The 24,828-nt window shown below is 37.9% G+C and overlaps 1 protein-coding gene across 1 annotated transcript in view; it reads left to right on the top strand.

Annotated features, from left to right (window-relative positions):
* The window catches only part of PPFIA2 (PTPRF interacting protein alpha 2), a 509,230-nt gene that overhangs the window by 359,973 nt on the left and 124,429 nt on the right, over nt 1-24,828 (top strand). The window contains exon 7 of the mRNA XM_052641133.1: nt 885-1,001. Within this exon, the coding sequence (XP_052497093.1) occupies nt 885-1,001 (117 nt within the window). The remainder of the gene's footprint in view (nt 1-884; nt 1,002-24,828) is intronic.

Here is a 24,828-nt window from a genome sequence, read left to right as displayed (position 1 = left end):
TACTATGGACATTAATTTCCCCTAGAACCAATACTGACTCAATATCTGAGCTGCTATTTCAATAAAACTTGCTAAGGAATGAATAATTTGTGGTATTGATATAATGTAAAATACTTTTGAAATAATGTGTATAAATAGTAAATATATTCTAAAACACCATTTTAAAATGCTAGAATATGATCTTCCACTCTGTACATTATTAAGATCTCTTAAACTACAACTATCTGAGAATCTGTTTCTTAGTTCAAAGTATCATGTGTATCAAACTGAGCTAAGGTTTTACAAGAATTAATTGCCGTCTGAGAATTCTCTTTGTAAATTAACTATATTTGGACTAGAACCACTAAGATAATGGCTGTTAAAATAATGACAGTGAGACCAATTTAACTCTAAGTGCTTATGGTAGTGGTAAAAAATTAAGTCCAGCTTATTTATTTGCTTGTTTTAAAACTGCAGATATACTATCTCTTAGGGAAGATGAATGTGCTCATAATTGGTCTTCAGTATTCAGTCTTTATTTTTTTTTTATACTTTAAGGATTCAGACTAATACAAATTTTATTGCATCTCATAAACTAAGAAGTAATTTCAGAATTAAAAACTCATGGATCCTACCACTTTAGAAACATTTCAAACTTGATAGATACATTTTCCAACTAGAAAATATTTTAAGTAAATTTTATATTCTATAAATATTATAAATATTTTTCAAAATGCTAATCTAAATTTTAGAAATATTTATGAAATAATGAGTAAAATTTAATGGTTATTTTATGATTATTTGTTTGTATTCACTAGTTCTTAACCACATTCAAGTAAACGCAATTTTTTTATACTTCATGTTGGTATTTTAGATTTTAAAGGCACAATGTTTTTATTTTGCAGATTGTTGCCTTGCGTGAGCAAAATGTTCATATACAAAGAAAAATGGTATCAAGTGAGGGATCCACAGAATCTGAACATCTTGAAGGGATGGAACCTGGCCAGAAAGTCCATGAAAAGGTATCATACATATGACATGCTCTTACATGGAAATGTGTACTTGTTGTACCCTTTGGCAGGAATATGAAATATCTGTGTGATTCTTGTAATAAACACTATGTTTTGACTTGGTCAAAAGTGCCTTATGATTTCCCTTATCATTAATTGCTCATAATCTGATTTTCTCAAAAATATTATGTGTGTGGATTTATGCACAGATATATGTGCATAAATAATTCAAATATACTTGTTATTAACTTGATTCTCTTAAGAAGAATTTAATTATATATCTGACTGAACAGATCTATAATTGAATAAATATGTCTGTGTATATATATATTAGTAATATATATCCAGGATTGTTTAAAGTAAAATAAGGTTGATTTATAAATAGTTCTATGTATAATTGGTGACTTATCTGTGGCCTATCACTGCAAAAAATGTTGATAATATCTTATTTGACTTTTCATTTTCCATGTGTTTGATCTGGAGGTACTCTAGCAGTACCTCTGTTAATGAGAAATTACATGAAAGGATATCTAAAGTCATCCAACTTTTGCCATTTTTTTAGAAGGAATTGCTTTTCCTTGTGGGTGGGGCATAGGCCAAGGTCAAGGAAACCAGCAGTCTCTTCTGGCGCCTTTCTGCGCTTTTCTGTGCTGAACCACTTGTTCCCAGCACAAGAGAAAAAAGGTCAGTTGCTGGTAAATCTGGAATCACATGAATATTAAATACAGGTATTTGTACATCCTGCGCATGTGGCTTGGACCATCTCCTGGGTGTTTGCAAGTTATGGCTTTGGATGGCTGAGCTCCTTAATCATCAAGAGCTCATGAAGCATGTATCTAAACTGGTATCATTGTGAATACCAAGAGGTTTTAAAACATAGAGATTAAGAAGCAAGTGACTGGACCACCATACAAATAGTACTAGACCTTTGTTGTTTAGTCACTAAGTCGTGTCCAACTCATTGAGACTTTACAGACTGTAGCCCGCCAGGCTCCTGTCCATGGCATTTTCCAGGCAAGAATACTGGAGTGAGTTGCCATATCCTTTTCCAAGGGATCTTCTCAACCCAGGGATCAAGCTTGCATATCTGCATCTCCTGCAGGTAGATTCTTTATTGCTGAGCCACCAGAGAAGCCCTAGACTTCTTACCATAAAATAAATTGCACATTTCCTCATTTGTCCAATTGAAACAAATGAAGGGGCTTCTTATGTTTCCTCCTTTAAGTGTTAAAGGAAAAGAAGTCAAGTAAATAAAACTAATTTCCCAGGAACACCATCAATTCTGGTGGCTGAAAGAAGCAAACAACTCTGCATTAAAGGGCTTAGTATTTTAGCCTTTATCCATGTATTTTATAGAAATCTTAAGGTAGGTATTAAAAATAAGATACAGTCTGACAGCCAGATTTCATGAGCTATATTTCAAATTTGAATAAAACTTATTTTTCTTTTCTTTAGATAACTTAACTGACATTAACTCAGTAAATAAACCACCAAGCTCTCAAGAATAAGGCATCTACATGAAATACTCAGTTTAGGAAACTAGCATGTCATTTTTCTATTGCTGTTTCAGTTTAATTATGTCATCAGTGATACAGTAATATGCCTTTTCTCAGAGAATTACATAATCACACTGTTTTGAATGTAAAAATGAACTTTATGGTCATTTAGTCTTTTTCTTAGAAATCTTCAAAATATCACAATGCCACATTATGCTAATCCAAACTATAAAGAAATATGCTTTCAAAGGCATAAAAAGTTTAAGACCGTATCTGTTTGCTAACAAACCATTTGGTGCTTAAACTATTTCTCTAGTACTTCTGAGGAGTGAGGAGTACTCATACATGTATTTTGTTTTCATATTTGTTTCTTTGAAATATAACCCCTAAATATTCAGGCATTATAGAATGTAAGACAATTGATGTCAGATTAATTACCTAATTACAGAATTAGGATGAGAACCTACAAATAAATGATGTTTGTCTCTGTTGGACTCAAAAGATAGTGGTGTATATGTAGAGGATTATGAGTATTTTAAAAGTCAAAGAACTTGTTTTTAACTGTCTTTGCCTTCCAGTTCTGGGTGAAGGCATTTCAGCCAGTGCAGAACAGAAACTCTGTGCCATTGCTAACTCACTCTTTTTAAATGGATGTAAAGAATGGGTGTAAATAGATTAAAGATTTTTAAGTATTGTAATTAACAGTATTCTGTTTTTCAATTTCCCTGAATTGTAGGAAGAGTGATTTCCAAATGCTCAGAGTAATGATATACTAGGGTATTTCAAAATATCATGTACCTATCCTGAAATATAATCCTAAAATATATGTTGTATGTATTTTTTAATTTTTAAAATAAGTAAACTGTGCTTTAATTCATATTAGTCTTGAGATTATTCAAGAAAGTACTTTAAATTTTAATTTATATCGCATTTCTCTGCCTGACATTTCTTTTATTTTCAACTTTACTGAGATAATTGACATATAAGATTAAGCAAGTTTCAGGTATGCAATATGGTGGTTTGGTATACAGATTATATGAGCTTAAGGTATACAGTGTGATGATTTTGTATAATTATGTAAAATGATTACCATGATAAGATTAGTTAATGCATTCATCACCGTGCCTCTATGTGTGTGTGTGTGTGTGTGTGTGTGTGTGTGTGTGTGTGTCATGAGAAGCTTTAAGATTTACTCTCTTAGTAATTCTCAAGTATAGTTATAGTATTATCTATAGCCACCAATTTATATATTAGATCCCCAGAACTTATTCATCTTCCGGCTGCCTACATTTTTTGATAAAAGATGACATAATATCCTAAGTATTATTTTTTCATCCTTATATAAATACTTAAATTATATGCATGAACATTATAAATCTTTTCAAAAGTATCCCTTCTAACAGGATTACTTAAAGTGTGTTAACACCATTGAATAACAAGTGTTATAAGGTTGTAATTTAATTCCTTACACTTAATTTTTCTATAAGGAGTATTTAGAAAGCATATTAAAACAAAGGAAAAGAGAATATTATTTGGGGGAGTGTCTATGTAATGAAGGTCATCAGTGTAGGATGACTGTAGTATTAGTGTATAAATTGCAAAGCGATTGTTGGGGAGGAAAACTCAAAACTATTACTAGATACTGTGGAACTGTCAGAAAGTGACGGCTAAATCCTAGTCACAAGGATTACCCTTTGTTTAGGGCAGTAAAGTTATTTAAATTACATGGTCAGAGTGGGTTATTAGCTAAGAGGAGACATTTTACATCAGTGGCTTGAACACTCTGTTGAGAAAATAGTTGATAAAAATAGGCTTACAAAGCACACTCTGAAACCGGCCTATTACTCATAGAAAAGTTGTGTAATTATTACCAACATTTAAAAAATAAAAATGAAAAAAAATAAGTTTAACTGAAACAAGTCTGTTTCTTTATGCCACATATTTAATCAGTTGTTCTAGAAGAACATAAATATCCACAGGATAATAACAATTTTTCAGAACACTAAATTTTGCCTCATTAAACATTCAGACTACGACCCATAAGTTTTTTCCTGTTGCTTTCTACAGGGGAATTAACTTGTGGAAAAAATTTAATAAACACACTGCTCTGGTAAAAGAGGTAATAATGCTCCTGAGTTATAACTCTACTTGCAATTATTTTTTTCAGCTGAAAATGTTTGCTAAGTAGAATGTTAGACAGTGATTGAGATTCAGAAGATGTCACTAAATTTTGCAGGAATGAAAATAATCTGCCCAAATTAATATTGCAAAACGTGACGAATAAAGTGATGTCAAAAATGATAATAGATTTTAAAGGAGAGATGCATCAGTTGTGATAGGAGGTGTCACTGAGGCAGCGTGGAATAAAATAGTAATTTGGTTGAAGTCAGTAGACCTGGATTCAAATCCCGTCTGTGCCATTTAAATAGTAGCTGGGTGTCCTTATGCTGCAACCTCCCTGAGCATCAGTTACAGGTAGCTAGTCATGCCTTGCTTGTAACTTCGTTGTAAAGAATACAATCAATAGATAAGCACTACGGTCATTATATTTATTAATACCGTATTCTCATGGCCATTCATTTTTCAGTAAACTTTTAGTGCTGAACTTACTGAAGTGCTCAGAAATAGGTTCTGTTCAGAAAGGAGCCTAGTTGTCAGGAGAGGGAGAAGCAGGGGACACGGCACACAGGGGCAGGGTGTGTGCCAGACCACTGATGATCAGTCTTGTTGGCTGCGGTAAGCAGTCCAGTTTTATTTTCAGAGCAATGGGAAGGATTTTAAACATGGAAGCATCTTGATTAGATATTTTTTAACAAATCGTTTGTACTACATCTTTATATCCATTTATCATTTTTTCTCATATCAGACTTCTGAACCAGTTACAGATTTTTTTCCCCTTTTCTTAATTTTATAGCCAATGAAATTGAGGTCTGCTTAGATTAAGTGACTTATTTGTCCAGAGTAGGACCAGAACTTTGGTCTTCTCATCTTCTTTGTGATCTCATGTTCTTTCATGCCAGGATGCTTTCTCTAGGTGTTATTATTGGTTTCTGAAAAGTCATTCTAATCCAATATTATTTTTTTCTGAACTTTTAGTCTTTCATAATTATACATATGTGCTTGTTTTCTAGAATTATTTTATTCTATTTAAGAGTATGATTTTTTTAATTCTTCAATTTTTTTTTCCCCAAAATCTCCCAGTTATATTCTTTTTCAGTCTGAACAGGTGCTTCAAGACAGTGGCATTTACAGATTTTGACTGCTCTGAGTATGGTATTTAAACCTAGGCAAGAGGGGTCCACAGTTGAGCAGGGTCTTTCTCTGGCCCCTCGTGCCCCTCTCTGAGGATGGGCACAGGGAGAAGGTGCACAGGTGTGAGTCACAGCAGCACCCCTTCTTGACAACCTGCCAAGTTCCTAGCAGCCCAGACTTTCAGATCAAGCAGACCTTACCCTCCAGAGCCTTTGTGAGTTTCTCCCTAGGAACAACATCTGTCTCTGCCCACACTCCAGTGCTCTCATCCCCGGACCTCAGAAGAGGCTAAGGGACATGTGTTTTCAGAAGCACTGTTTATGCAGATAAAGCAGACCAGGATTCTGGAAGGAGCTGAGGCTGGGAAGAGACAGAGAGCAGGCTGCAGTCTAGGGCCATATCTGGGTAACTAAGCTCTGCTGTGGAACTTCATTAGAATTAGCCTAAAAGTCAGTGTGAAAGGTACTTCAAGGAAGATAGCAGGATGATTTTTTTATTTGACATGTTAGGTTTATTTTACATGTTAGGTTTATGGCATGTAAGCCTCTTTGTTCTTTTGCCTTGGGATCCACAAACACTAAGGACCCACCTGTCTGCTACCCACTGTAAAAAATGTAATTCAATTGCAACATTTTACTATGGACTTTTATGTTCATATGTATATATATATATATGTATATATATGTATGTATGTATGTATATATATGTATGTATATATATATATGTATGTATATATATATATATATTTGTGTGTGTGTGTGTGTGAAACTGAAGTCTCACAAACCAGTAGTCACACTTGACACAATACATTTTGATATTGTTGTTCATTAGTAATCTCATTAAGAGATTACTGTGGTTCTTCTCAGAGCTCAGGGTGAAGTGGGTGGCTGATCTTTCAAGCGATCACACAATGCATCCTTGGCACGCCATAGGAGATCCTTTCCCAGCTGGCTGACCTCTTCTCCCCTCTCGAGCTTCTCTGCTGTCACCCCACTTTGCGCTTATGTACTCTTAGTGAACCGAGCTGATGCTTCCCTTTCCAACAGCACTGCTCTCTTTATTCATTCCTCTTAGAATTTGACATTAATTCATGACTGTTCTTTAATAAAATGCAACAAAATAATTGGGTAACAGTCGACGTAAATGTGCAAGCTGAGTCACTATAAAATCAGAAACAGATTTTTGTTTGCATTTTTTTCAGTTCTTTAATTCCTGCCAGGTAGGCAGAAGAGCTTTGGCCAAAAACATGTAAAACAAAATGAAGGATCGGTGGCAAGAATCATACTCAGATCAAAAAATCTAGCAATTAAGTGTCTAATGGTTGCATTCTGTGCATAAAGGACACTGAAGTTTTATAAAAGATGAAGTATGGAATGTGCCTTTCCCAAAATTAAGGGTTTTGTGGATTTTTAGTGATGCAAGACTGTTTTAGACTGAACCACCGATAACAAAAATGGGCACTTAGAAAACGTTAATATAGCTTTGTGAGCAATGTGCTCCTCAGTGATGGCAAAAGGACTTTATTTCCTCATACCATTGCACTGTATTATGAAATACTGTAATATGCAGATTCTACATAGTCTCACACAAACCTATTAGCTATACATTTAAATGTTTGGCTTGTGAATATACTACATATCTATTTTAAAAATACTATAAAAGACCATTAATACAAATATCATTCTTTTAAATATCACTACTATGTTACACCTGAAATCCCTCATCCATAGGGATATCTCTAGTAATTAATTGTATTTTGCCAATTTTTATATGCTTTCCTGACCCCATGTCAACTACTTTCAGTAACTATTCATCAAAAATTCAGTTCTTTCTTAATTGTGGCTTATTTTATTAATTGTTAAGCTCTAGTTTCTTCTCTGTTTCAAAGGTAATTATCCTCCAAATATTTTTTTGACCTCTTAATCAGACTTCCCAGGTGGCTCAGTGATAAAGAATTCAGCTGGCAATGCAGGAGACTCCAGACCTGGATTTGATCCCTGAATAAGAAGGATTCCCTGGAGAAGAAAATGGCAACCCACTCCAGTGTTCTTGCCTGGAGAATCCCAGGGACGGGAGAGCCTGGTGGGCTGCCGTCTATGGGGTCACACAGAGTTGGACACGACTGAAGCGACTTAGCAGCAGCAGCAGCAAGAAGGATTCCCAGAGGAGGAAATGGCAACCCACTCCAGTATTCTTGCTGGGAAATCCCATGGACAGAGGAGCCTGGTGGGCTACAGTCCATGGGGTCACAAAGAATCAGACATGACTGAGCCAGAACAGGTGCATCCCTAACAGAAGAGTTTCTTCTGTGTGTTGATCCCATATGCAGCGATGTAATTCCTCATAATAACATTATAATAAAGTGTACAATTCCCTTTTATCCATCAGTTGAATTTTTAAGCATTGGAGCCAAACAAAAGGATGGGATTTATGAATTTGCCATTTTGGGATTGGTGCACCCCCCAGGAAATAGAGGGTCCAAGTATAGCCTTACATATATAAGGCTGGAGTGGCCTAGAAGTCTATGACTGGCTAGAAAAGGGCCCAGAAGAGGCAAGGTTAGGCTGTTTCATGGTTCATCCATGTGCACAGGAAGTTACCCTGTATTAACTTTATAGGAGCTGAGTGGGAGAGAAAGATTATAACCAAAAGACATCTTTTATAAACTATGGCGAAAATAAGAAGCAAAAATCTTCTAATGTTGTGAGTGAAAGTTGCTCAGTCGTGTCCAACTCTTTGCGACTCTATGGACTGCATAAGTAAGTAAATGTTAGTCGCTCAGCCATGCCCGACTCTTTGCGATCCCATGGACTGCAGCCCACCAGGCTCCTGTGTCCATGAGATTTTCCAGGCAAGGATACTGGAGTGGGTTGCCACTTTCTTCTGCAAGGGATCTTCCCAACCCAGGGATCGAACCCGGGTCTCCTGCCCTACAAGGAGATTCTTTACCAACAGGAGAAGCATAGTACATGGAATTCTTCAGGCTAGAATACTAGAGTGGGTAGCCTTTCCCTTCTCCAGGGGATCTTCCCAACCCAAGGACTGAATCCAGGTCTCCGCATTGCAGGTGGATTCTTTACCAGCTGAGCCACAAGGGAAGCCCAAGAATACTGGAGTGGATAGCCTATCCCTTCTCCCGTGGATCTTCCCAACCCAGGAATCAAACCAGGGTCTCCTGCATCGCCTGTGGCTTCTTTACCAACTGAGCTATGAGGGAAGCTCTCTAATGTTGTATGAGAACTTAATAAGTTCAAAACAAATCCTTTGAATCCAGTGACTGGGTTTTTATATTTCACTATACTTTTATTAGATGGGAAGTGAAATTAACTCCTCTATCTTTAATAACAGATTTAGTATCATTTATATCATTAGCCCAGATCCAGGGGAAGCAGGATAAACACATCTTTGCTGAAGCAGGATAATTTCAGACTTTAAAAGGCTGACTGATTCACAAGAGTTTTACAGAAAGTTTGTTCATCTACCTCTGCCCTATTGGTAAGATTTGAGTGTCTATTTTGCGCCAAGGACTCAGCTTTCATATAGGGATATAAAGAAGAAGAAGTACTTTTCCTTCCCTCGACATTGTTTTGTCTGATCTTTAAGCCAATTCAGGAGAATTTTTAAGTCTATCATTCAGATGTTCTGCAAGTGACTTAATTTTATTTTTCATTTTGTTAGGGTTTATCCATCTTAATATTTCTCATAAAACAGTAGTTCTCCAGAAATTTAATGGGTGTTTTATAGAACCCATTTCCCAAGAGATATCTTGGGGATGAGAATATTAAGATATATTATGCTATACAATTTTGAACTATTATCTTTACTGTAGTATTTATTCAAATTCTCCAGTACTACATGTTAATACTATTCAGTGTTTCCTAAATTTGTGTGACCAAAAATCTTATTAATCCACAGGAGAATTGCACATGCCAACATGAGTATTCTGGAAAATATTCCCTAATGGCGGCTCTGGACTTATAGAGATAGGCAGACTATTCTTCAAAGTTGTCCATAAACCTCATTAACAAAAGGGCTACATGTCAATGAGAACAAGATAAATAACTTCTGCAAAGCCCTTTACAGTTTCCAAAAGTCCTTTTATATAGTTGTTTTATTTGATCTCTGTCATAACCCTGTGAGATTTATACAGCAAGGATTATTTATTGGCTCTAAAGTCACATAGCTTGTGAGAAGGAGGAGCCAAGATAAATAGTGTAACAAGTATATAAATATTAAAAGTGAACACGGGTGAAAAAGGTATCACGGAAAACTACATGATTTCATGAATTTTGAAACATACAACTATTTCTGAAGTCTGAAATCTGGCCGGGTATCTAGAAGCATGAAAGAGCTTTTTAGACAGAAGCATAAGCCTTTAAGAACTTTAAAAAAAAGACCTCGGGCAAAAAAAACTTTGTTACACCAATGTCAATATTTCCCAGTCATCTGGCCCGGTGTGCGTACTCATGTTCAGTTGTGTCCAACTCTTCGCGACCCTTTGGCCTGCAATGTGACAGGCTCCCCTGTCCATGGGATTTTTTAGGCAAGAGTACTGGAGTGGGTTGCCATTTTCTCCTCCAAGGGCCACATCTCTTGCGTCTCCTCCATTGCATGTGGATTCTTTATGGTTGAGCCATCAGCAAAGTCCCCTTAGTCACATGTCCTTCTCCAGCAATTCTTACTGTGCTTTCCTTTGTCTTCATTTTTTTTTTTCTCCATATATCCCATTGCTGTAACACACTAAGTTCTTCAATTTAAAAGAAATTCTCTTTTGGTCCTACTTATACAATGAGCTATTGCTTCATTTTTTACTCCCCTGTGTAGCAAAGTTCTTCAAAGTAGTGGTCTACTCACTGTCCACAATTGCTTTCTTTATAAACCTACCCCAGGAAGGTCTTTGCTCTATCACTGCACAGGAACATCTCCTGTTACCATCATCAATGATTTTATATTGCTAAATAAAGTGACCAATGCTCAGCCCTTTGTGAGTTAACGTCATAGTTGTTTGGGGCTTCCTAGATAGCTGACTGGTAAAGAATACACCTGTTGATGCAGAAGACATAGGGGATGAGGGTTTGATCCTTGGGTAGATCACCTGGAGGAGGAAATGTCAACCGACTCCTGTGTTCTTACCTGGACTATCCCATGGACAGAACACCCTGGTGGGCTACAGGCCATTGGAGTCACAAAGAGTCGGACGTGACTGAGCGACTGAGCATACATGCATGCATGCAGAGCTGTTTAATTTGCTCTTTCCTGCTAGATTCATTTTTATTTTTCATTTGCAGTATAGGAAAGTATACTCTCTGTTTTTCTGTTACCCCACCAGTTATTCTGTCTCAGTCTCCTTTCCTAGATCATATTCTTCTTGACTATTTTTAAAGCATCTAGATATTCATGTTCATGAGAGTATTTTATCCTGAGAGTTACATTAAATTTGCTTTAAACTCCTATCCCCATAAAATGGAAACTCCTAAATGCTTTCCAAGACTTCTTCAGATTCCAGAAAGATTACATTCTCATGGTCAGACCTTGCTCTAATATTTATTTATTTATTGAAGAATAGTTGATACAAATATCATATTAATATTAGTTTCAGATGTACAGCACAGTAGTTCAGTGGTTTTTTATAGATTATTTAGAGTTACTTCCTATTTTCTTCTTGAATTCTTCTGTTCAGTTCAGTTCAGTCACTCATTTGTGTCCGACTCTTTGCGACCCCATGAATCGCAGCATGCCAGGCCTCCCTGTCCATCACCATCTCCCATAGTTCACTCAGACTCATGTCCATCGAGTCGGTGATGCCATCCAGCCATCCCATCCTCGGTCGTCCCCTTCTCCTCCTGCCCCCAATCCCTCCCAGCATCAGAGTCTTTTCCAATGAGTTAACTCTTCGCATAAGGTGGCCAAAGTACTGGAGTTTCAGCTTCAGCATCATTCCCTCCAAAGAAATCCCAGGGTTGATCTTCAGAATGGACTGGCTGGATCTCCTTGCAGTCCAAGGGACTCTCAAGAGTCTTCTCCAACACCACAGTTCAAAAGCATCAATTCTTCAGTGCTCAGCCTTCTTCACAATCCAACTCTCACATCCATACATGACCAATGGAAAAACCATAGCCTTGACTAGACGGACCTTAGTCGGCAAAGTAATGTCCCTGCTTTTGAATATGCTATCTAGGTTGGTCATAACTTTTCTTCGAAGGAGTAAGCATCTTTTAATTTCATGGCTGCAGTCACCATCTGCGGTGATTTTGGAGCCCCAAAAAATAAAGTCTGACACTGTTTCCACTGTTTCTCCATCTATTTCCCATGAAGTGATGGGACCGGATGCCATGATCTTCGTTTTCTGAATGTTGAGCTTTAAGCCAACTTTTTCACTCTCCTCTTTCACTTTCATCAAGAGGCTTTTTAGCTCCTCTTCACTTTCTGCCATAAGGGTCGTGTCATCTGCATATCTGAGGTTATTGATATTTCTCCCGCCAATCTTGATTCCAGCTTGTGTTTCTTCCAGTCCAGCATTTCTCATGATGTACTCTGTGTATAAGTTCAATAAGCAGGGTGACAATATACAGCCTTGACGTACACCTTTTCCTATTTGGATCCAGTCTGTTGTTTCATGTCCAGTTCTAACTGTTGCTTCCTGATGTACATATAGGTTTCTCAAGAGGCAGGTTAGGAGGTCTGGTATTCCCATCCCTTTCAGAATTTTCCACAGTTTATTGTGATCCACACAGTCAAAGGCTTTGTCATAGTCAATAAAGCAGAAATAGATGTTTTTCTGGAACTCTCTTGCTTTTTCCATGATCCAGCGGATGTTGGCAATTGGATCTCTGGTTCCTCTGCCTTTTCTAAAACCAGCTTGAACATCAGGAAGTTCATGGAGTGTACTTGAATTCTTAATGTTGGGATAATCCAGGGTTTAGTCCTCCACCTTTTCTTTCAGTGATTTCAATCAACAGTATATTATAAATGCTATCTGTGTATGAATGACTTATAAATCTTTACTTCTAGTTCAGATCCTACAACCAGTCATACATATTCACCTGCCTATTGAACATCTATCTCCACTAATATATCTAAAAGACATTGAACCTTAAAATGTAAAAAACTTATCTTTTGAAATTCCCCTCCAAAATTCCCTGCATCTACTCTATCTCAGATGATCAAATCTCAGATTTCCAGTTGCTCAATCTAAAGAATTTGGAATTACTCTCAGGTCTTCCCTATGTCTCATGAAAGTGAAAGTGAAAGTCACTCTGTATTATCCAGCTCTTTGTGACCCCATGGACTGTATAGTCCATGGAACTCTCCAGGCCAGAATACTGGAGTGGGTAGCCGTTCCCTTCTCCAGGGGATCTTCTCAACCCAGGGTCAAACCCAGGTCTCCCACATTGCAGGCAGATTCTTTACCAGCTGAGCCACCTATGTCTCATACTGCACATCAAACTGTAAAGAAATTCTGTTTGTTCTACTTTCAAAATATGCCTAAAATCTGCCACTTCTCACCACCTCCAGTTAGCCCTCTGCTCTAAACCACTATCATCTCTCACCTGGATTATTGTGGTCAGACTCCTTCCAAGGCTCTCTGCTTCTCTTATGGGCTCTTACTATTTTTTTTAACATAGCATGAATCAGTGACTTTTAAAACCTAAATCTGAACATGTTAATCATATGCTCAAAACTCTGCAAATGTTTCCTATTTACCACAAGACTCTACGTGATTTATGGGGATTCCCAGGTGGTGCGGTAGTAACAGGAGCTGCAGGAGACGTGGGTTCAATCCCTGGTTTGGGACGATCCCTGGAGTAGGAAATGGCAACCCACTCCAGTATTCTTGCCCGGAGAATTCCATGGACAGAGGAGCCTGGGGGGCTACACTCCATGGGATGGCAAAGAGTAGAAACAGACTGAGCAACTAAGCATGCCCACTACATGATGTGACTTCCCTTATCTTCTGACTTCATCTCTTCCCTCACCCCAGCTACACTGGCCTCCTGTTGACTTCTTTATGGCAGTTGATATCTGCCATACCACATTGTGAATCAGCCATAAGTATACATATGTCTTCTCTCCTGATCCTCCCTCCCATCCCCTCACCACATCCTACCCTCTAGGTTGTCACAGAGCATCAGGCTGAGCTTCCTCTGTTACACAGCAATTTCCCACTGACTATCTATTTTCAATTCAGTTCAGTTCCATCGCTCAGTCATGTCTGCCTCTTTGCGACCCCATGAATCGCAGCACACCAGGCCTCCCTGTCCATCACCAACTCCCAGAGTTTACCCAAATTCATGTCCATCGAGTTGGTGATGCCATCCAGCCCTCTCATCCTTGTCATCCCCTTCTCCTCCTGCCTTCAAGCTTTCCCAGCAGCAGGGTCTTTTTAAATGAGTCAGTTCTTTGCATCAGGTGGTCAAAGTATTGGACTTTCAGCTTCAGCATCAATCCTTCCAGTGGACAGTAACATATGATAATGTATGTTTCAGTGCTACTCTCTCAATTCGTCCCATCCTCTCCTTCCTCCACTGTGTCCACAGATCTGTTCTCTACCTCTGCGTCTCTATTCCTGCCCTACAAATAGGTTCATCAGTACTATTTTCCTTTTGGCTTATGATTTGATCTCCCCTCTGTCTAGAATGCCCTTCTCCCAGATATCTGTGTAATTTCCCTCTCTTGCACCAAGCCTTTGTTCAAGTGCCATTAATGTATTCTAATATAGAGTATAATTCATTTATTTATAATACCTATAATTTATAGTCTGTCACTCTAGCTAAGAATAAACACCATGAGGTTTAAAGTTTCTGTTTTATTTCTGATCAGGCTTAAGTACCTAGAACAGCTCCTGGCACATGGTGAGCTCTGAAAGTGAAAGTGTGAAAGTGTTAGTCCCTCAGTCGTGTCCAATTCTTTGCAACCCCATGGACTGTAGCTCACAAGATTCCTCTGTCCATGGACTTCTCCAGGCAAGAACGCTGGAGTGGGTAGCCATTCCCTTCTCCAGGGAGTCTTCGTGACCTAGGGATGGAACCTGGGTCTCTTGCATTGCAGGTAGATACTTTATCATCTGAGCCACTAGGGAAGTCCAGTAAGAATATGTTAAATAATTAAATGCCACACTATTTTAACTAGTATTACCTAAATCCTGATATTAGAGCTTAATTATAACAACAGTTTTTGAAGTCCCATTTGAAAACCTTATCATAATTCCATTGGAATTGCTTAAGTAAATAAATGAATTTTGGGAGAATAGTCACCTCTATGATACATTGTCTTGCCATTTGTAATATGATTGGAATACCCATTTATTTGTGTATTATTTTATGTTCTTCAATACAGTTGTTTCACTTTTCACATAGTGGTCTTAAAGTTTGTTGGGTTTCTGTCTAGGTACTTACAGTTTGGGAAATAGATGGGGAAACAGTGGAAACAATGTCAGACTTTATTTTGGGGGGCTCCAAAATCACTGCAGATGGTGATTGCAGCCATGAAATTAAAAGACACTTACTCCTTGGAAGGAAAGTTATAACCAACCTAGATAGCATATTGAAAAGCAGAGACATTACTTTGCCAACAAAGGTCCGTCTAGTCAAGGCTGTGGATTTTCCAGTGGTCATGTATGGATGTGAGAGTTGGACTGTGAAGAAAGCTGAGCACTGAAAAATTGATGCTTTTGAACTGTGGTGTTGGAGAAGACTCTTGAGAGTCCCTTGGACTGCAAGGACATCCAACCAGTCCATCCTAAAGGAGATCAGTCCTGGGTGTTCATTGGAAGGACTGATGTTGAAGCTGAAACTTCAATATTTTGGCCACCTCATGCAAAGAGTTGACTCATTGGAAAAGACTCTGATGCTGGGAGGGACTGGGGGCAGGAGGAGAAGGGGACAACAGAGGATGAGATGGCTGGATGGCATCATTGACTCAATGGACATGGGTTTGGGTTAACTCCGGGAGTTGGTGATGGACATGGAGGCCTGGCGTGCTGCGGTTCATGGGGTCACAAAGAGTCAGACACAACTGAGCGACTGAACTGAACTGAACTTAGTTTTTTTGCTATTTTGATTGCTGGCTCCTTTTAACTTTTTCTAATAAATTAATAAAGGCATATAATCCACTCTAGTACTATTGCCTGGAAAATCCCATGGACAGATGAGCCTGATAAGTTACAGTCCATGGGGTCTCAAAGAGTCGGACAGGACTGAGCGACTTCACTTTCACTTTCACTTTCAAAGGTACAGTTGATTTCTAAACAGTAGTATGGCATCCAGCAAACTTGCTAACCTGTTAAGTAGTTCTAAGGGCTGTGCTCTTGAACTTTTAAGTAGTTAATTAAATAAGGCGTTTTATTCTCTTCCTTCCCAATTTTCATTTTACTTCTTATATACTGGTTCAATACAGTGTGAATAGCATGGATGAGAGTGTCATGCTTAATTTTATAGTCTTCAAAGTTTCACTTTTGAAAATCAGTGGCCCCTCAAAATCAAATACCATCCATGTATTAGTGCAATAACCCACTGACATACAAGCTAAATGAAACCATTCCATACTAATTACTGCTCTGCTTTTGAAGATTTGCCAGCAGTGGTGTCGTTCCCTAACAGAGTGGTTCTTCAGAGAACTTTTGCTTTCTGCAAGTTATGCTGGATTGAGGCTTAGTTTCACGCTTAAGTTCCCAAATGCATCAAGATGACTGAGCCAGGAAGGTTGTACTCTTGCTTCCCTCATGACAGGGTCTCCTTGTTAACCCTTGGAGACTTTTCTGATCCAGTCAATTGACTGAGTCTGTAAGAGCATTTGGAATAACATTAAACTTCACAATTAAATGGTGAGTAATTGAAACTCTGGTTTGCCTTCTCCCTTTGGAGGTTTCATTGTAATTATGCAAATGGCCCTCCTCTCATCAAGCCATAGTGGAAGAAATAATTTATCAAGGCTCCACTAAATATTATTCCTCTAGCACAGGGTGTATACTTTTTATATTTACATATCTAAATGGACTGCTAAGTAATTCTCGTAGCTGGAAAGATCCTCGTCACTGTTACTTCTTTGTTCTATAGCTGAACAAAGAAACACAAGAAAACTTTTAATTGAAAACAAAAATATAAAACATCAGACTAATAAATCATTATGTACTCTTCCTCTCCTTATATCTTCTAATTATATAGATTATTTAAGAATTTTAGAGGAATGTTTTTCAATATTAATATTTTAATATTTGTATTTTATATTGTAATATGGGAAACAGCTCCTTTTCACATTTATGAGTGTTATTAATTTTGCTCATAGGAACATTGACTAGAAATTTCTTGATATTTTATTTAGACTTAAGACTATAAAAAAGAAATGTATTTCTATTAAGCCACATACATCAGAGAGTGAATGATTTGTATTCTAATTTAAACACAATGAGAGCATTGGAACTTCAGAATAACTGAGGTTCCTCTGATGAAACGATCCTTCTTTTAAATTTTGTGGAAATTTAAATGGCTTAGAATTTCTGTAAAAATAATAAATCTATTTTATACTTATTAATAAACACTATTGATCACATTAAACTAAGAACTGACAAAGGTCTATTGATGGGTATTTGAATTGAGTAAAATTATCAGGAATTTAATATAATGAGTTTGCAGATCTCAGTTTTTAAGAATAAAATTATTGATGGAGAACTAACTATTAATATAAAAAATCATCTGGTCTAGAAACCTTCCAAGCAGAGCAATATTTAGCCAACTGTATTATAGAGTATGTTTCTTATCATCTTTCATGAATAAGAGATAGAGTCAAGTTATTCCATCTGAAATAGTACATTAAGAATAATTAGTTGATATTAGGATAAAAATACTAATTTCTTGGGTCTATAATCAGATCTTTTATTAAAATTCATTTCATCAGTCCTTTTATTATTTTATTACTTTGAAGCTTTCCTCTTTGTGCCAGAGAGCTTTTTAGGTTTAATAAATAAATTGGATATAGTTTAGTAAAGTACCTACATAATAGAGGTCTGTGGTTCTTAACCTTAACTAAACATTGCAATTACTTGGGAAGATTGAAAAAAAATTATATGTCTGGACCCCACCACTGGATGGAATATAGAGTGATTTCCATTCTATATTTTTATTCATTTCTTCCAAGGATTCTAATGTGTGGTCATAGTTGAGAATAACGGATATTTAGTACAAATATTAGTGCTTTGTTCTAGGCTCAAGGTGTGTAGAGATTGTTCAGTTCAGTTCAGTTCAGTTCAGTCGTTCAGTCGTTCAGTCGTGTCCGACTCTTTGCGACCCCATGAAACACAGCACGCCAGGCCTCCCTGTCCATCACCAACTCCCAGAGTTCACTCAGACTCATATCCATCAAGTCCGTGATGCCATCCAGCCATCTCATCCTCGGTCGTCCCCTTCTCCTCCTGCTCCCAATCCCTCCCAGCATCAGAGTCTTTTCCAATGAGTCAACACTTCGCATGTGGTGGCCAAAGTACTGGAGTTTCAGCTTCAGCATCATTCCTTCCAAAGAAATCCCAGGGCTGATCTCCTTCAGAATGGACTGGTTGGATCTCCTTGCAGTCCAAGGGACTCTCAAGAGTCTTCTCCAACACCACAGTTCAAAAGCGTCAATTCTTCGGTGCTCAGCTTTCTTCACAGTGCAACTCTCCGGATTGTAAACAGATGATTTATATATAATAAAACGGGTTTAAAGAGTCACTGTGGAATTGGAAATAACAGCTGTAAAATCTGTACTAGAGAATTTCGAATCAAAGACAAAATGTTATTTGTTGAACAATACTTGAAATCTGAGGTCAAGTCTGATTTTTGAGAGCTAAAAAGCAATATGTGTGCTGGAGATTAAAAAAACAAACAAAAAACAGTCTAGGCAGGCTAAGATGCCCAAAAGTAATAACCTTGAAGCATTAAGAATCCACATTGCTTAAATGCTATCTGGTCCTTATAAATTTTATTTTGTTGTTCAGTCAATTTTGGCTGACTCTTTGCTATCCCATGGATTGCAAACTGCCAGGCTTCCCTGTCCTTCACTATCTCCTAGAGTTTGCTCAAACTCATGTCTGTTGAGTTGATAATGCCATCCAGCTACCTCATCATCTGTCACCCACTTCTCCTCCTGCCCTCAACCTTTCCCAGCATCAGGTGACTTTTCCAATTAGTTGGCTCTTGTGAAGAAGGCTGAGTGCCGAAGAATTGATGCTTTGGAACTGTGATGTTGGAGAAGACTCTTGAGGGTCCCTTGGATTGCAAGGAGATCCAACCAGTCCATTCTGAAGGAGATCAGCCCTGGGATTTCCTTGGAAGGAATGATGCTAAAGCTGAAACTCCAGTACTTTGGCCACCTCATGCGAAGAGTTAACTCATTGGAAAAGACTCTGATGCTGGGACAGATTAGGGGCAGGAGCAGAAGGGGACGACAGAGGATGAGATGGCTGGATGGCATCATTGACTCAATGGCCGTGAGTCTGAGTGAACTCCGGGAGTTGGTGATGGACAGGGAGGCCTGGTGTGCTGCGATTCATGGGGTCCCAAAGAGTCGGACACGACTGAGCGACTGAACTGAACTGAACTTACATCAGGTTGCCAAGGTATTGAAGCTTCAGCATCAGTTTCAGCATCAGTCCTTCCAATGAATATTCAGGGCTGATTTCCTTTAGGATTGACTGATCCCCTTGCAGTCTAAGGGACACAAGAGTCTTCTCCAGCACCACAGTTCAAAAGCATCAATTCTTTGGTTCTCAGCTTTCTTTATGGTCCAGCTCTCACATCCATATATGACTACTGAAAAAATCATAACTTTGAATATACGGACCTTTGTCGGCAAAGTGGTATCTTCGCTTTTTAATACACTGTCTAGGTGCATCATAGCTTTTCTTCCAAGAATCAAGTGTCTTAATTTCCTGGTTGCAGTCACTATCCACAGTGATTTTGGAGCCCAAGAAAATAAAGTCCATCACTGTTTCCATTTTCACCCCTCTGTTTGCCATGAAGTGATGGGACTGGATGCTATGATCTTCATTTTTTAAATGTTGAGTTTTAAACCACCTTTTTCCCTCTCCTCTTTCACCTTCATCAAGAGGCTCTTTAGTTCTCTTCTTCCTGTCATTAGGGTAGTGTCATTTATTAATTGGTTGCTTTATTTGATTTATTCTTTTTTCTCACATTATGTTGTATTTAGGCAGGACTCTTCATATTCCTGTTTCACAGCACATCCAACCTAGTTTCTGGCATATGGTAGAAGCAAAGCAAAACAAATAGAGTCTTGGTGATTGAATGAATGAGTAAATGAAGCAACAAGTAGATTTAATGAATGGTTAAGTGACATAATAAATGAACAAAGGAGAATGAACAAAAACAGAGAAAAAGACAGAAAATCAACAAAAGAAATGAGTGACAGGAGTAGACGCCTAGGAATCAGCAACTTGAATGCCTTCCTTCGAATCTTAATCTTACGACGTTTCAGTAATTTGACCCTAAGTGAAATATTTACACTCTGTGCTTCAATTTCCTTTTCTGTATCCAATAGGTTGTTATGGACCTAGAGTTTGTCATATAGAGAAAAGTCAGTCAGAAAGAGAAAAACAAGTATTGTACATTAACATTATGTAGAATCTAGAAAAATGGTACAGATGTACATATTTTCAGGGCATGAATAGAGATGTTGATATAGAGAATGGATGTAAGAGAATAGGTAAGTCAGATCGCTAGTGGGGACCTCCAGCTTAGCGCTGGGAGCTCAGGACTGTGTTCGGTGCTGACCCGGATGGCTGGGATGGGAGGGGAGGTGAGGGTGGAATGGAAGGCCAGGAGGGAGGGGGATATATGTATACCTGGAAGCTATAATTTTCATCATTCTAGTGAAAATGCAGTCTTAGTTTGGATTTGGAGGCAAATCCAAATTTGAAAATTTAAAGGAAAATGAGGAGTACAATGATCTCTTAAAATAAAAGGAAATATTTGCAAGGGTATCAGATCAAGAGAGTAATGATTTGGAACAAAAGCTATATATTCTTTTTTCAAGACATAAATCACAGGTTTAAAATGACTTTTCTACTCTGAAATTATGAAAGCATATATTAAACTCAGCACAGAATATATTTAAGATGATTTGAGTAAATGAAATATATATTTTTAAACATATAATGCTCTAGTATTCTTGCCTGGAGAATTCCATGGACACAGGAGCCTGGCAAAAATTACAGTCTATGGGTTCACAAAGAGTCGGACATGACTGAGCAACTTTCACTTTCATGTACTTCAGAAGATAAATATGAGAGTTCAAAAAATTTCCATGGATAGTCCAAAATTCCAAAGTAGCATACACATCTGTTACTTAATGGAACTTAAAGGAATTGAGGAGGTTAACATTATGAAAGTGTTTTATTTTCATTGTCTGATTACTGTTTATATTTACTTAAATTTCTCTCACCTTGAGCCCATTAAAACTATGCAATTTTTAGACAAGATTTTAATGGACTTCAGGTGCACAAAATTGGAATAATCACTTTTCTAATTAGAAAATTAAGATCAATCAGTTGCACTGAACAAATATTTGCAGAATTTATATTCATATGTGTGTGGTTGTGTACGTGTGTGTGTGCTGTGTTATGTATGTTCATATAGCTATACACACACACACAGCTGTATTCTTGGTACTTGTCAATACCATCCAACATGTGTTACTTATCCTTCAGATTACATGTCCTAATTAAAAATTATAAAGTATAGATGAAATGAACTGTGAATTCAAAGTTTTGCATTAATTCAAGTCAGCTTTGTGTAATTACCTTAGTCTCAGTTTCTCCAAAGTTCTTAAGGACTTTAATCTTGAATATAATATTTCAATAACATAAAATATTTTTCAAAGAAAAAAGTTAATTTTCTAATTTTCATAGTTTCTAAAACTTTCCTTTTTTCTAGTTGACTAGAGAAAATCCTCAATGTGAAGAGGTAGAAATTCTGTTAAAGCTCAAGGTTTCCTCCTTACTTTTAGGTTGTATATAGAGTTCAAAAAAATTTGCTCTTATTATAGAAATCCAGTAATATCATACCTCAGTGATCCCAGATTTGGACATAAGTGACTGGCAATTGGCTCTAGCCTTTCTTCCTAAATCAGTTCTCAGTTGCTGTCTAATGAATGTAAATTGGCTTTTCCCAGTTCAATGTATAGATAATTATGTCATATTTCAGACCAACTCAGTTCAGTTGCTCAGTCGTGTCCAACTCTTTGCGACCCCATAGACTGCAGCATGCAGGGCTTCCCTGTCCATCGCCAACTCCCAGAGCTTACTCAGACTCATGTCCATAGAGTCAGTGATGCCATCCAACCATCTCATCCTCTGTCGTCTCCTTCTCCCGCCTTCAATCTTTCCCAGCATCAGGGTCAGTTCTTCGCATCAGGTTGCCAAAGTATTAGAGTTTCAGCTTCAGCATCAGTCCTTCCAATGAATATTCAGGACTGATTTCCTTTAGGATTGACTGACTGGATCTCCTTGCAGTCCAGGGGATTCTCATGAGTCTTCTCCAACACCATAGTTCGAAAGCATCAGTTCTTTAGCACTCAGGTTTCTTTATGGTCCAGCTCTCACATCTGTACATGACTACTGGAAAAACCATAGCTTTGACTAGACGGACCTTTGTTGACAAAGTAATGTCTCTGCTTTTTAATATGCTGCACTGAGTGCCCCCAACTCTGCAGCCGACCACTGCTGACCCATGCCTCTACTGAAGACTCCTGGACACTCACAGCAGTGACCCCAAAAGAGACTGATCCAGACTTGCCCATGAATGTCATATATAAAGGTCACAATCAATGTTTTTCAGTTTTGTGTTTTTAAAAACTGTCTAGAATGTTGGATTTTTATTAGCTTCACAATATTACTGGTCTATGTGGTCAATAATTCACCTGCCAATACAGGAGACACGAAAGATGCAAGTTGAAGAAGATCAACCTGGGTCAAGAAGATCCCCTGGAGTAGGAAATGGCATCCGTCTCCAGTATTCTTGCCTGGAAAAAACTCTCATGGACAGAGGAGCCTGGCAGGCTACAGTCCATACTATCACAAACAGAGCTGGACACAACTGAATGACTGAGCACAAACACAATACTGGTCTGCATTGTATGCGGTAATGCACACCCCAGCAGGGACGTTTAACTCTGGAAAGGCAGTTCCCTTCCACCAACAGCAATTCCTAGGCATGTCCTCAGCTCTGATCCCTCAGTGAGTATCAGTCCCAGCGTAAGGGAATCAAGACTGAAGGAGCATCTGGTCAACTGATCTGTGGTTCTTCTTCAAAATCCCTACCTAATTGTAACATCTCTTCCCCATTTTACTAGGTAATTAGAAGTTTGACACGTGCAATGCAGACATTCAGTAATATTTTTGAAGTACTAACTGCAGATCCAGCTGGTATCTTAAGATGCTATCTAAGACTGTCTTTCTCTGCCCTTTTAATTTTGATGTGTCCAGCTATTCCTCCACGTTAGGTAACTGGACTTATCAACATGCCTTGCCATTTGTTTGCTTTCCCATTCTCTCTGTTTTATCTTTCTCACTTATCTTTTGTGATGCAGTCAATAGTCCTCCTTTTCTCCTATGGGCGCACGTGCTAAATCACTTCAGTTGTATCTGACTCTTTGCCACCCTTTGGACGGTAGGCCACCAGGCTCCTCTGTCCATGGGATTCTCCAGGCAAGAATTCTGGAGTGGATTGCCATGCCTTCCTTCAGGGAATCTTCTCAACCCTGGGATTGAACCTGAGTCTCTTTTGTCTCGTGCATTGGCAGGCACATTCTTTACCACTAGCACCACCTTTTGTCTAATGTGACATTTATGCAATCCAAAGTGTCATGAGTTACGCAAAATCGCGAAATAAAAAACACAGAGCTCATGGGGGAAAGGAGTTTGCAGCACAGCTTAATGACCTCAAAAATAAATAGAATACTAATAAAAATGGTAGCATAGGTTTACCCATGTTAAATGGTTAAGAACTGCATAACTGCTATGATAAATTTAACTCTTTACCTTGAAAAAGTTGTGAAGTTTGCTTGTTAAAGTGGGTGTCGGAAAGGGTATAACTGTGAGCTGTTGTGAAATGGTGGAGGGAGGGGTAAGTAAAATCGGACAGGTGTAACAGATATGGATGAGTTAACCCATACTGCTCCATGAAGTGTGAGGTTGCTGTTCGATGCTTGAGAAATGAGCATGTGTGGCATTTTGATTAATGCATTCCTGCACTGATTGATTCAGCAAGGTCTGTTTTTCTGTGTTCGGCCAGTGATTCTCAAGAATGAGATTGTTCATAAGAAAGCACAAATTACATTATGTTCAAATTGTTCCTTAATGTATTTGTCATGCTAGAACAAATTCACATTTCTCAAACAGGCATTCTAGCAGAATTGAGAATACGTTCTTTGCTTTCTCTCCATTCTTTCTTATTTCTGCTTGATTGTGATCTTTTTCTTTTAGCACTGATTTCTCCCCAGTTCCTGCACTGTCTTCGCCACAAAACTCCAGTGCAGCTTGGCTGTAGGGCATCGTTCTGAAAACATGGATCAGCCTTGTTTCCAGGCAGCCCCTTCAAAAAGAGGAAAAATCAGTCTCAGATTATTTAAACTCTTTCAGCCTCTTTCCTGTGGATTGTGCACACTCATGACATTTATGTTGATAGCAATATAGAAAGCAAGACTTTTCTGTGCCATACCTTTGTTCCAGCGAGGTCAGATTCACAATAGGAATAATCTTATTTAAAAGAAAAATGTTGTGTAAGCTCTTTTACTGAGTGTCATTGAAAATTAATTGCAAATTCATAAAGGATCTAGAATAAAAATAGAAAATATTACATAGTTTGTTACTAATGATAGGCTGTGTTACATAAATACACTATTTTATAATAAATTTCATATGTAATTGATTGAAAATAGCTGCCACTTACGGAATGTTTAGGGTTTACCTGTGTTTTGTGCTAAACTATGTATAACGTGTATCTAGTAGCTTCCAGTTCAAATGTGCCTTTTAACCTATTTGAAAATTACTGGTCTACTTTTATATTTTAATGTCAATTAAGAGTTTTCTCAGAAGCTTAGTTTAC

This window comes from Budorcas taxicolor, chromosome 5 (genome assembly GCF_023091745.1).
Source record: "Budorcas taxicolor isolate Tak-1 chromosome 5, Takin1.1, whole genome shotgun sequence".
NCBI classification, from domain to species: domain Eukaryota; kingdom Metazoa; phylum Chordata; class Mammalia; order Artiodactyla; family Bovidae; genus Budorcas; species Budorcas taxicolor.
The sequence above is the reverse complement of the archived record's forward strand: the minus strand, read 5'-3'. Positions and strand labels throughout refer to the sequence as shown.